Source organism: Notechis scutatus, chromosome 10 (assembly GCF_049901735.1).
Source record: "Notechis scutatus isolate UNSWTSFEM ecotype Mainland chromosome 10, rNotScu1.2, whole genome shotgun sequence".
Classification (NCBI taxonomy): domain Eukaryota; kingdom Metazoa; phylum Chordata; class Lepidosauria; order Squamata; family Elapidae; genus Notechis; species Notechis scutatus.
Genome location: NC_142018.1, coordinates 12,335,856 through 12,350,066, shown reverse-complemented (window position 1 = coordinate 12,350,066; position 14,211 = coordinate 12,335,856). Strand labels below are relative to the sequence as shown.

Below are 14,211 nucleotides of genomic sequence, written 5' to 3'. Positions count from 1 at the left end.
TATCTTACAATGCCACACCAAAATAAAAAAATATCTCACAATACTTTGACTTTCTTGTGTGGGAACTGTCAACTAAAAAGATATTCCTTTGGTCTTTTTAGCTGCTAGCAGAAAAGGAGTAGGGGAAAACAGTGCATTCCTCAAGTGCCTAGATAATCGCCCTGGCAGCCCAAAGTTGTCGGCACGCAAGAATATTACTGGCAAGCATGATTGATAACTCTTGGCTATGGATGTGTCCCATTGGAGAATATACATCCAGGGAAGACCAGGGTCCAGGGGGAAGTGAATGTTGTATTTTAGTATTGGCTGCATCCAGCTAACGCCAACATGGCCACTTCTAGTAAATCAATGTTCTTTTCTCCGAGAGATGCGGCTAGAGACTTATGATTTGAATGGGGGTGGATTTGTTGGAGCCCTGACAAGAACTTTGGGTGAAGTTACTGGGATCTAGGAATCCTGAATTCAAGTGAAAGTTTGCCCTCTTCTGCCCTCTGTGGTTATTCAAAGATGGCAATGGTGAACTTGCAGTATGCATATCAGAGGTGACATGCCATGTCATTTTTGGTGACATGCTAGCACCTCCAGTCCTTTTGGACACAAGGGACAAGTGGCACGAGAGTGCCCTGCTCTTACGTGGCATCTGGAATCTCCCAAAATTTGCTTGGGAATAGGGCAATGCTCTTCCCAAAGTTTCTAGGCTTTCTGCAACCTGCAGCTTCCTTTAAAGGCATTTCAAAAAACATTTACAATTCTCTAAATATGTATTTACTTATTAAATAATAAATGGAATGCTTTAATGTATTACTCTTTGCTATGAATTGTTTCTCTTTTGCCTGAGATGGGCAGTAACATGCTTGCAGAGGTAGGCATTATCTGTGTTCTGACCCAACTCCTCAAACCCGACAAACCCTCTGAAGTTGAAGCAATTATTCCTTTCTTAGGAGCGCCAGCAGCCCTGGCAAAAAGTGTATCTCTCACCTCAGACTAACAAGTCTGACCAGCAGGGAGACGAATAGTTGTCTGCCACAGCTATTCGTCTTCGCCCCCTGCCTGTTATCCCCAGAGTTAGGGTGGGGCTTTGCTAGAAGCGGTGGCTCTTCCGTCCCAAGGACCGGCCCATAGATTTCCACTGCTCTCCTCTCCTCTGCCTTCTATGCATCCACACGTCAGGCACTGGACTCAGCTGTTCCTCCTCTTCCTCATCAGCCACTGCCAGACCTGGGGGCTGTTGGCTGTCCATCTGAGGGCTGACGGACGGCCCAGGCTCCCCTTCTGTCTCTCTCTCTCTCTCTGCCAGCTCCATTCCCTCTTCCCCTCGGAGCCCTCAGGCTGCCTTGATTGCTGATCCTGACTCCGATGCCACCGCCTCCTCTAATTCAGGAGGGGCTGGTGGCTAACAGGCCACAACAATCTGAATTTTTGACATGTGAACCCAGCATCATTGGCCTAAGACATTTTGGGGTTTGAGACAAGGTAAAGGTCTCCCTCTAGAGGGTGTTGCTCATCTCCTCTTTTTTTTTTGCATGACAGAGCCAATGTTGTCCGAAGTCCCTTTCCGTGGTCATGTGGCCAGCATGGCTATATTCCAAAAGTGCACGGAACACTGTTACCTTCCCACCAAAGTGATACCTATTTATCTACTTGCATTTGGATGCTTTTAAGCTGCTTAGGTGGGCAGGAGTTGAGGCAGGAACGGGAGCTCACACCATCAGGTGGGTCTCGAACCTGGACTGTCATCTTTCCATCTGACAAGCTCAGCATCTTTAACTGCTGAGCCATTGCACCCCCTTCTTGAGACACGGATAGAACCCCAATCCCATTTGTTGCATGGATCTTAACAGACCGCCTGCTAAAATATCCAGCTAGGGCTGTTCTTTCATTCTACTATGCTCAGCAATTCCTGTGCTTCGGGTTTTTTTTCACCCTTAAGTGCAGGCAATCATAGAGACATCCTTTCTTTCTCCACACCAATCTCTTACTTTCCTCCTCCTACACCAGATGCCTCTGGTTAGACCCAGAATCTCGTAATGGTCACATCAAATGGGATTTGCAATTTTCTTTTCAATTGGGAAGCTTCAGAATTCTCCCTTCAGGGTTGCAGTTTTCCACTTCATTTGCAAGTTTTAAGCTCTGTCAATTGCCTCTTCTATACGCACAGCTGAAGAAAATGCATTTTTGCCCCATTTTAGTGAGCTTCCATCTAGCCAGGCTTCACAGAAAAAGAGCAAATGATGCAGCAGGAAAGGGTTTTAATATTAAGGAGACACTCCAGCATCTCTTTGTCGACCCCTTGGACAGATCACACCCTCTTAGCAAAGCCAGAAATTCTGAAACTCAACTGGCCCTTTTGGAGAAAAATAATTTCAGCAGTGGCAAGAGTTGAAGAGTTAATGTGCAATTTTCCCCCTGGTCTATTTGCTTCCCTCCCCCATTCCTGAGCAGTTAATTGTGCTCCATTTTGGAGGATTTCCTACAATGCAAAATGTTAACATTTTTTAAATGTTACCATTTTCTAATTTTGTTGGGAACCCCCATGAAAAGAGATAGAAATGGCCTCTTTTTGTCTCGTCTGATCTTCATGATTATTTTCCTTCCTCCCCAGAGGCTGCCTTTTTGTATTGGGGAGGGGAAAAAATGAACAGATGAAAGGTGCTCATTTTGAATGACATGACATGTGGTGCCAATGACTCATGGAGGAAAATGTCTCCTGTTGTTAGACATCCTTCCATCCGTTGGTTTCAAATGACTTGCAGATGCCAGGGAGACTAGTGCGGCAATACAAAACAAACCAACTTGCACATGAATTGTATAACGAAACATAGAGCTCTTCCATTCTCTGTGCATTGTGATGTTTGAAGGGGGAACAGGGGTGAATGTGTGCAGCCATGAAACTTTGAATCCAGACACTGGTTTGGTTAAAGGTGCTCAGCTTGTGTTGGAATTCATTATTAGAATGTATTTCTATGCAACAACTACAATAGTATTCAGCCAGTAGATGGCAGTGTTTACAAGTTTGGATCTATGCTCTTTTGTTCTAAGAAGAGTTTCCTGTTTCCTGTTACAGTTAATGTAGTTGATCAGTAAAGCACATGGTGACTGTACTGTTTATTTGCTCTGTGGTGCTATATATAAACACAATTTCTAATAGCTTGTCAGCTGGAAAGCTGACAATCTGGATTCGAGACCCACTTGATGGCTTGAGGTCTCATTGCTGCCACATCTCCTGCCCACCTAGCAGTTTGAAAGCATGCAAATGTGAGCAGATAAATAGGTACCACTTCAGTAGCAAGATAAGAGCATTTCATGCTCTTTGGCATGCAGTCATGACCACAGAATGTCTTTGGACAACACTGGCTCCCTTGGCTAAGAAAGTGAGATGAGCATCACCCCCTAGAATCAGACAGGGAAACCTTCACCTTCTCAGTTGTCAGGACACAATGGAGGATGGAAGCCAAAATGGCTAAAAAACCCTCATAAAATTGGTAAGATAAGAATGAACGAGCTTGATCTGAGCATGTTTTAATAATCTGCAAATCTGAAGACAGGCACTGATGTGTATTTTGGATATTCTTGGAAGAATTCACCATGATGTGGACTTCAATCACAAGCATACATATGTTCCCACAATCCCAAAACCCTCTTCTTAAATTTTACAGAAAAGCTTTTTGTGTAACTCACATCTTCTCTTTTCCACCCAGCTGATGCTTGGCTTTTGATGAGTAGACCAATGAGAAATAATCACCATGGGGAAACTGCATATGAGGCAGGAATGTATGGTGTGTGTTGGTAACGGAGCACCATTTTTCAAAATGAAAAGTATTCTCGGGAGACAGCAGAGAGAGCAGGCAAGCTACAGAAAAGGAGGTGATGTGTGTCCCTTTTTCTCAAGGGCTGTTTTAATTCTCAAAATCTGTCCCACCACCCCACAAATATATCCTGAGCCTCACTTGGAATAGTGGTATCATTTTGTCTGGGAAAACCCACGGCAGATGAAAACATGATGCCTCTCCCGTGAGCCAGATGGCAAGTGTCTATTCTAGAGGTTGCTGGAATCTGTGGCTCTCCAGATGTTGCTGAACTGCATCTCTCATCATCCAGCTGTGAGGGACAATGAGAGATGCCCACAATGTTGGGAAGATGCCCACCAATTCCATCCCAGCCATGATAAGCTCTTCTGGTCTGCAGCATTTTTTTTAAAAAATCCCACCTTTATTTTTGTTTATAAGTAACTCAAGGCAGCAAACATAAGGTAGTAACTATGTTAAATTTTTATAGGAACGTGGGGGCTCAGTGGCTAAGATGCTGAGCTTGTCAATTAGAAAGGCCAGTGGTTTGAATCCCTAGCACCGCCTAATGGACTGAGCTCCCATTACTTGTCCCAGCTTCTGCCAACCTAGCAGTTTGAAAGCACGTACAAAATGCAAGTAGAAAAATAGGGACCACTTTGGTGGGAAGGTAACAACATTCTGTGCACCTTCAGCATTTTTGTCTTGCTGTCCACATGACCACAGAGACATCTTCGGACAGTGCTGGCTCTTTGGCTTTGTAAAGGAGATGAGCACTGCCCCCTAGAGCTGGAAATGACTAGCATGTATATGTGAGGGGAATTGTTACCTTTTGTGTTAAATTTAAATTTAGACAAACAGTGACTGCCTGCGAAGGTTCCTGGATTGGGGCTGAAAGGTGAAAGTGGAAGCGGTATGCTCCATCCCATATTTGGGAAGACCAGGTTGCCCTGATGGACCAGTCTCACCATAAAAACACATAAGGCAGTAACATTCCTTCTTCCTCCTCTTTCCCATTCCAGTGAAGTGGGTTGGGCTGAGAGAGAGAGAGAGAGAGAGAGAGAGACTGACTCAAAGTTGCCCAGATGATTTTCATTCCTAAGGTGGGTGGCCAATCTCTTCTTAACAACTTCCAGTGTTAGAGCACCCATATCTTCTGAAGGCAGGTCTTTCCAATCAGTCTCCTGGTGATTGGCCCAAAGTCAGAGAATTGGCTTTCATGCCTAAGACAGGACTAGAACTCTCTGTCTCCTGGTGAATGGCCCAAAGTCAAGAGAGTTGGCGTTCGTGCCTAAGACGGGACTAGAACTCACGGGTCTCCTGATTTGTAGCCTACTCTTATAGCATAGACAGGACTTAGTCCTCACTCTGCTCCATTCTTACCTGTTCTTCCTTCCCTTCTCTCTCCTGTTTAGGTAAACACAGCCATGCATGAGGCCAAATTGATGGAGGAATGTGATAAGTTAGTGGACATCATCCGTCAGCGCAAGCAAGTTATCGCTGTCAAGATCAAAGAGACGAAGGTAGGACAGTGATGCTGTTAGGTGGGTTGGAGTGGTTAACAGAAGCTGCTGGTTGAGTGGGAAGCCCACTTCATTGCTATTTTTGAGTGTTCTCTTCAGGCCGGTTGTTGTTATGAAAGAACCTCAGGGCCCTATGTGCCTGGCCAGTAGGGTTGCAGGAGGCCATTGCAGCCAAAAATGTTGCTTGGGAGTTTGCACTGGCAGAGTGCTCGGGCCACCACAGACACCCCCTGACATGCATGACATTGAGGTGGCCATGCCCATCCTGACCATACCCCCTGTCCCCTCCCCGAGGTCAAATACAACCCTGAGGCGGCCCTCAATGAACTCAATTTTGACACCCTTGTTTTAATCCAACCCATGCTCAAGCAGTAAACCCTATATATCATTTCAGACAAGTGGCTGTCCAGACTCTTCTTAAAAAGTCTCCACTGATGGAGCACCCATAACCATTCTCGAGGCAAGTCATTCCACTGATGAACTGTTCTAACTGGCAGGAAATGTCAACCTTCGTTCTAGGTTGCTTCTCTCCTTGATTAGTTTCCATCCATTGCTTTCTCTGGAAAGAATAAGGCAGGAGGACACTTCCTTGAGGACTACCTCTTTGCAGGATTTGAGCAAAGCAGCATTTCGGAGGTGTTGGGTGGGTGGGTTTGCATTAAAATCTGCTTGACATTTCACCGTGCTCCTCTCACCAGGTGTTGGTAGCTCCCTCTCCTTCGGACTCCCCCTCCCTCCCCCTTTCTGTCTCTGGATCATCTTCTTGATGAGTTTGGGCATAAATGAACCATCCATCAACCCATTAAATCTCAGCAGGAGAGTCATTTCCTTGTGCAAACAGCTGCTTGAAGCCTGGTCTGTCTGCTGTTTGCTGGAATGAGCCCTTTTCTTTTGCATAGCATTGGCTGTGACATATTCCGGTAATGAAGAAGGAAGGTGAGCAGAGAATGGGGGGCAGGAATGGGGCTACCTGCAGATTTTGGCAGGGTGGGAGAAAGGAGCCTGCTAATTGTCCTGCACAGCTGCACTGTACTTAACGTCCTGCTGGAGAAACCCAGAAGATATCCAAGAGGAAAATCACCTCTTAGGAGAGCAAAGGCTACACTAATGCAGGAAGAGTCAACGTTTCCAAGTGTTATTCTTGGACCAGGTTGGATTTCTTTTCTTTTTTTTAAGCGTATAGCACGTGTTAGCCAGGGATTGCCAAGGTGGCCAGCTGCCTCTGTGAAGGGAATTCTTTTCAGACAGTGTTATCTTTACTCATGGGATACCTGAATGCCGGTGGGCTCCTTTTTAAAATGAAAAGAAGCTTTTTTAAAATGTTAAATTTTAACGGAGCGGGACGATGGTGAGTCTGAAGGAACATCCAGGGGTGGGATTCTACAAGTTTGGACCAGTTTTATAGAACCGGTTGTTACGATTCTGCGCAGTTCGGAGAACCGGCAAATCATACCAATGGCTGGACCCTCCCCTCCCCACCCACCCCACCCAGGAGGCTTCCCTGAGGCCCAGTCAGGGGTGGTATTCAGGGGGTTGGGGGAGGGAGAAGTGGCCTGAGAGCAGAGCTGAACCTTCCTTAGGATTGAAGCTTCTATTTTTTCAGCGCAGACTCAGGCAGCAGATTGCAGAAAGGTAGATCTCTGAGTGAATCTGTGATTCTGCGAGCAGCTCAATCTGCCTGCCTGCTTTGCCTGATTTTGGGTAAAAGTTGCTCTTTTTGTAAAATAAAAAAAATTCAATCTTTACATATATATTTACAATATTTACATACAAGCCATGCCCAGCTAGTCACATGACCACCAAGCCACATCCACAAATTAGGCCATGCCCACAGAACCGGTTGTTAAGAAATTCGAATCCCACCCCTGGGAACATCCATAGATTCCATTATTGAGGCCCATGTCTCTCTAACTCACAAACATTCTATAGACCCAGGGGAGGGCTGCTGGGGGTTGGCGGGGGTTCAGGAGAGCCCCTAGCTAGGATTCTGTGCAGTTCAGAGAACCTCCAAATCCCCCTCCTGGCTGGCCCTGCCTACCCCACTCCACCTCTCCCAGGGGTCTCCACGTGGCCCATTTTGGGTACAGGTAAGTCAGGGCATGAGCGAAGACTCGGGTCTCCCGGAAGTTTGGGAAGGCCGGAAATGGGCCCGTTTCTGGCTTCCAGAGAGCCTCCGGAGCCCAGGGAGGCCATTTTTGCCCTCTTGGAGGCTCGGGGAAAGCCTTCGGAGCCCAGGGAGGGCAAAAATACCCCCCACACACACACACAGTGGTGCAGGAGGCTGACTAGGCCACGCCCACCATGGCCACACCTACCCAGGAACCGATCAAAGAACCCATTGCTAAAAATTTTTGAAGCCCAACCCTGTCTAGTCCTGTTTAACCACTTTCTTCCTGACCCCTTGTTTTGGCAGAGAAGAATTCAAGGATTGAACCCAGAAACCTTCAGCTCATGAAGCAGTGGGTTTTTTCCCCCTCTTTGTCGGTTAGGAATCCTCCACCCTTTTTGCTCATTGTCTGCTGGATTTTGTCTTGGATGTCTGCTCCGGCACTAGTAAACGGCCTTCAGGGACACATATCAATCTTTTCCTGTTCTTTCCATCCATTATGCTGCAGCTCCCAACATTGGAGAGTTTGAAATTCGCATTATCCTTGAAACTAGGGGTGGGTTTCAAATTTTTTTAGCAACGGGTTCTCTGCCCGGTGGCTGGGTGGGCGTGGCCATGGTGGGCGTGGTCTAGTCTGCCTCCCGCACCACGCCAGGGAGGTGTTTTTGCTCTCCCCGTGCTCCTGAGGCTTTCCTCGAGCCTCTGGGAGGGCAAAAACGGCCTCCCTGGGCTCCGGAGGCTCTCTGGAAGCCAGAAACGGGCCTATTTCCGGCCTTCCCAAACTTCCGGGGGGCCTGTTTTTCGCCCTTCCTGAGCCTCCGTGCCAGTGGTGGGATTCAAATTTTTTTTATTACCGGTTCTGTGGGCGTGGCTTGGTGGGCATGGCAAGGGAAGGATCCTGTAAAATCTCCAGTCAGAGGTGGTATTTTCCAGTTCTCCAAACTACTCAAAATTTCCTCTAACAGTTCTCCAGAACTGGTCAGAACCGGCTGAAGACCACTTCTGCTCCGTGAGCACCCTGCGGTTACTTGCATCCAAAACGAGTCATGTGGGGACTCCTGGGAGGGCCTGGGTGGGCTGGATGGGGTCAGCCAGGAGTGGGATTTGGAGGGTTCTCCGAACTGCCAACCTCCAGCAGCCCACCCCTGCTTGAAACCAAAGTGAGTTCTAGCACCTTGTTGGAATAAACAGCAATAAACACCTAATGCCCCTGGCCACTTCCTCTTTTTATAAGTTGTATTTGGCCAACTGTGACAAGATAGCAGGAGTAGTCTAGACTGAAGCACAACCTCTGACATCCATTAAATGGTCGCTGGCTGTAAATGTACAATTTCATTGCAAGACGTGTCCGTCCTCAGGCTGGCCTGACACTTTTCACCTCTTTCACTCCGCCTGAAAGAAACGATTTCGGGCAGAATGTTGGGGGGAGAGGATGTTTGCTTGTTCACTAACATACGAAGAAGAACGGTTACAGGAACAGGGCTTGGCTAGTCCAGTGAAGAGAAGGACCAGGGGAGATAGGATAGCAGGGTTCAAATATTTGAGGGTCTGCCACAGAGAGGAGGAGGGGGGTCAAGCTATTTTCCAAAGCACCTGTAGGCCAGACAAGGACTAATGGATGGAAACTGAATAAGGAGAGATTTAACCTGGAAATAAGGAGAAACTTTCTGACAGTGAAAACAATCAACGAGTGGAACAGAAGTTGCCCTCGGAAGTTGTGGGAGCTTCATCCCTGGAGGCTTTCAAGAAGAGACTGGACTGCCATCTGTCAGAAATGGTGTAGGGTCTCCTGCTTGGGCGGGGGTTGGACTAGATGACCTACAAAGGTCCCTTCCAACTCTGATTAGCTGTTATCTGTTACCAGAGCTTGGAATTGGGCAATGCTTGTTTCTCTAGACAGCTGAGGGACTCCAGTAAGATCAACACCAGGAAATCAACTAGACTGCTCTATTCTTGTTACAGTATGTTTAAAGCTGCATGCCCTAGGTCCGAAAGGTAACTGGACTTTCTTGGTTTTTTTTTTTCCCCTTGAAAATGTCTCATTCTGACTGAAGATGTTAGATGAGAAATGAAGTGTTTTCAAGGGGAAAAAAACCCCAAGAAAGTCCATTTGCCTTTTGAAAAAGCACCTTTGGAATAACCATGATCTGGATGATTGAGGATCTCTGTAAGATAGAACAGAATAACGGAAGGGACTGTGGAGGTCTTCTAGTCCAACCCCCTGTTCAAGCAGAAGACGTTATACGATTTCAGACAATTGGTTGTCCAACTTCTTCTTAAAAATCTCCAGTGTTGGAGAACCCACAACTTCTGGAAGTAATCTACTTGCTTTATAAGATGACTAGAGCCTGATTGTTTCCATCAGATGGCAATTTTTGTTTAAAAAAAAGAAAGAAAACCCAAATAATAATTTGGACATTTGTAACTGGGTATGTCTAGTTTAATGAAAAGGAGGACTAGGGGTAACATGACACCAGTGTTCCAATCTCTCAGGGGCTGCCCCAAAGAAGAGGGAGTCAAGCTATTCTCCAAAGCATCTGAGGACAAGAGGCGATGGATGGAGGCTAATCAAGGAGAGAAGCAACTTAGAACTAAGGAGAAATTTCCTGACAGTTAGAACAATTAACCAATGGAACAACCTGCCTCCAGAAGTGAATACTCCAACACTGGAAGTTTTAAAGAAGAGATTGGACAAGCATTTGTCTGAAATGGGCTATAGATCAGGGGTTGCCAACCTTTTGGACCTCAGGGACCACCAAACTCATAATTTTAAATCCCGTGGAACAAGAGACCCTAGGAAAATCCCCCCAAAAGTTTGCAGAAAAATTCCCCACCCCGTTTTCATACCGATCGATCGTTCTTTATTTGGGATCACAAGATGCCATCTCCAGCTTCATTTTCGGAGGGAGAGAGATAGAGAGAGACTTTTGGCAAAAGCAGCAGAAGTCTTTCTTTCTCTCCCCCAAACTCCACCAGAAACGAGTCTTTGCTGGCACCGCCTCTTGGAGCAGGAGGCCTTGCAGGGTCCCAAAGACTCATTTCTGGCGGAGTTTGCGGGAGAGAAAGAAAGACTTTTGCTGCTTTCCTTGCGTGCAGTCAAAAGCAGAAGAAGAAAGAAGCAGAAAGAAGCAGCTCGGTGGCCAGGCGAGGTACGTGGGGCGAGTGGGGCAAATCCCCCCCTCTGCCCTTTCCCCCTCCCCTCACTGCCTTGTGTTGTTCACAATGCAAGTAATGCAAGCCTTGTGGGCGGCACAGCCTTGTGTTCCTGCACAGCCTGGATTAATTGCTTTGCGGGGGTTCTTTGGGGGTAACATTTCTCTGCAGACCACCAAAATTTTCTCACAAACCACCAGTGGTCTCCGGCCCACTGATTGTCAACCACTGGGCTATAGGGTTTCTTGCCTGAGCAAGGGGTAGGGCTAGAAAACCTCAAAGGTCCCTTCCAACTCTATTATTCTGTATTCTATTCTCATATCTTTTTTCCTTGGCTAAAAACTGAAACAGGATGGTGTAAGATATCCGGTGCTGCTTTCTTTGAAAGTTTGCCGTTTTATCTTTGATAACATTTGCTGCATTTTATTTCTCCTCTAGTTAATGGTATTGTGACAATATAGCTGACAGCTTTTTAAAAATTTATGCTATTTGCACCTTGCCAGGCATATCCGATTTCTGGGGATGCTTTCGTTCCTATCTCAACTCTGATTTTCTCAGTGACACTTCCTTGCGTGTAAGCAAGAGACCTTTTATGCTGGAGGGGACTTTAAGGTGGGAGTGTTGTGTAGGGGGAAAAACAGGTATTGGAGTTGGAGAGAGAGAGAGAGAGAGAGAAAGGGAGAAGAGAAAGAGAGAGAAGAGAGATAGAGAGAGAAAAGAGACAGAGAGAAGAGAAAGAGAGATAGAGGAGAGAGAAAGAGAAGAGAAAGGGAGAGAAAAGAAAGAGGGGGGAAGAGAGCGAGAGGAAGGGAGAGAGAGGGGGGGAGAGAGAGAGGGAAGAGAGAGAGGGAGAGAGAGAATAGTACCACTGACCTGCTCAGTTCAGTTAGAGAGTGGAATACGGCCACACAAGAGGATTGAGGTTGAATGATGGCTACTAACTGCATGATGCAGCAGCAGCAGCTTGAAAAGCTCAGCTTCCATTTTAAACCCATGTTTCTAGTCCTTGTGGTTGCAGATTCATCAGAATGGTACTTAAGGTTCCAGAGTGAGAGATATGGAAGAGATATGTATGTAATGTTATGCTTTTCCTACATTCCTAGAAAGCAAGGGAAATTCCTTTTTTTAAAAACCAGATGAAATTGTGTTATGTTTTTAGTTATCCTGACCACAAGGAGGCAGTATGGGACTGATTACCTCCTTCTGGGGACTCATCAGATATACATAGACTGATCTTTCCCATGAGGTCTTTTCCATGAGATCTTTTCTATGGTGTTTTCTATGAATTCTATAAGAATTCTTTGCATGGGAATTGAACTCATAGACTATTGCACTTTAGTTGATTATATATAAGGCATTAGCTTTAGGTGCTATCCATGTCATCTTGCTCCATGGTTTTGCAGGAAGGAATATATAGAGAATGGCAGACTCTGCCTCACCAACCCCTCACTGCCCCCGTTCTCTGCTCTCTACCTGTTCACTTTCTTTCTTTTTGGGTAATCATACAGTGGTATTTCTTATTTATTTTATTGTTCTATTGTCTTACTTCTCCTCCTCCTCCTCCTCTTCTTTTTCCTTCTTCTTCCTTCCCCCTCCTCCTCTTTCTTTTTCTTCTCCTTCTCCTCCTCCTCTTCCTCCTCTTCCTCCTCCTCTTCCTCCTCTTCTTCCTCTTCCTCTTCCTCTTCTTCTTCCTCTCCTTATTCTCCTCCTCCTCCTCCTCCTCCTCCTCCTCCTCCTCCTCCTCCTCCTCCTCCTCCTCCTCCTCCTCCTCCTCTTCTTCTTCTTCTTCTTCTTCTTCTTCTTCTTCTTCTTCTTCTTCTTCTTCTTCTTCTTCTTCTTCTTCTTCTTCTTCTTCTTCTTCTTCTTCTTCTTCTTCTTCTTCCTTCCCCCTCCTCCTCTTCTTCCTCTCCTCCTCCTCTTCTTCTTCTTCCTCCTCCTCCTCCTCCTCCTCCTTCTTCCTCCTCCTCCCCTTATTCCCTTGTTATAAGCTGCCTAGAGTAGCTCCACAGAGATAAGGGGCAAATAAATTTAACAAATAAAAATAAATACACAAATAAATTTCTGGAGAACAAAATGGCCCTGTGCGTATCTCCCTCAAGGATGCAGTCAATCATCTTGAATCCAATCCCATAAAACACACACACACACACACACACACACACACACACACACACACACAAGTTTGAGCAGAGCAAAGGTCAAGGTTCCAGGGGGGAATAGGAATGGAGTTGGGGCTGCCATCGGCACAAGGGTTAATCGTCCCTTCTTTGAGGGAAGTGACAGGCACCCACAAAGAGAGAAAGAGATGCTGGCGGATTTCAGCCCTGGGTGTGGGTGTTTCTTCTACTTTCCCATCACTTGTCAGTGAGGGGTTCAGACTGACAGCCCGCTCTTGGCAGCTACTTCAACTCTGATTTAGAAACTGACAAGGGAGTGTTTTGGAGAGCCGCTGTCATGTTTTTTTCCGGTTCCCTGCAAAGCATAGAAATAATCCAATCATCTTCAGGAAGGCATCGGGTTGTGCTATGTATGCGGGGGCAACTGTGATAAAACAACAGTCTTCCACAGACAAATCTTTTTATTCACATTGTGCCAAAGACGGGACAAAACAATGTCATTGTGTAGTATTTGTGTAATGGTGGCAAAGTAACGCGGAATACTTGCACACTGTTCCTTTGGGCTCCAGGAACTCTGAGGGAGCCATAGAACATAGAATAATCAGGTTGGAAGGGACCTCAAAGGTCATCTAGTCCTGCCCCCCCTGCTAGAACAGGAGGCCCTATATATCATTCCAGACAAAGAGGTAATCCAGTCTCTTTTTGAAAGCCTTCAAGGATGGAGCAGCCACAACTTCTGAAGGCAAGCTATTCCTTTGGCTGATTGCTCTCACCCTTAAGAAATTTCTCCTTAGTTCTAAGTTGCTTCTCTCCTTGGTTAGTAGAATAGGGATAGGGATAGAATTAGGAATAGAATGGAATGAGGAATGAGGAATAAGGAAAGGAATAAGAATAAGAATTTGGAATAGAATTAGAATTAGGAATAGAATGGAATTAGGAATAAGGAATAAGGAATAAGGAAAAGAATAAGAATGAGAATCAGGAATAGAATAGAATAAGAACTAGAACTAGAATTAAAACTAGAATTAGAATTAGGAATAGAATTAGGAATAGAATTAGGAAAGGAATAAGAATTAGGAATAGAATTAGAATTCGGAATAGAATGGAATTAGGAATAAAGAATAAGGAAAAGAATAAGAATGAGAATCAGGAATAGAATAGAATTAAAACTAGAATTAGGAATAGAATTAGGAATAGAATGGAATTAGGAATAAGGAAAAGAAAAGAATTAGGAATGGAATGGAGTGGAATGGAGTGGAATAGAACAGAACAGAACAGAACAGAACAGAACAGAACAGAATAGAATAGAATAGAACGGGACCTTGGAGGTCTTCTAGTCCAGCCCACTGCTCAAGCAGGAAAAAAAACTATACGATTTCAGATAAGTGGCTGTCTAGTCATTTGCAGAGTGTTCAATGCTCCCGAGTTGCTTGATCATCAAATTAGTGCCAGAAAACCATATGCCATCCTCCATGAGTATTTCTTTAAAATCCCCTTTTGTCCCTTCCAAGCAAAATTTGGAATTG

General features: G+C 45.6%; 1 protein-coding gene across 4 annotated transcripts in view; it reads left to right on the top strand.

The window, feature by feature from the left end:
• MID2 (midline 2) overlaps positions 1-14,211 on the top strand; it is a 177,151-nt gene that overhangs the window by 131,251 nt on the left and 31,689 nt on the right. For all 4 annotated transcript variants that reach the window (XM_087972369.1, XM_087972371.1, XM_087972370.1 and 1 more), the window contains exon 4: positions 5,201-5,308. In XM_087972369.1, coding sequence (XP_087828495.1) covers positions 5,201-5,308 — 108 coding nt within the window. The remainder of the gene's footprint in view (positions 1-5,200; positions 5,309-14,211) is intronic.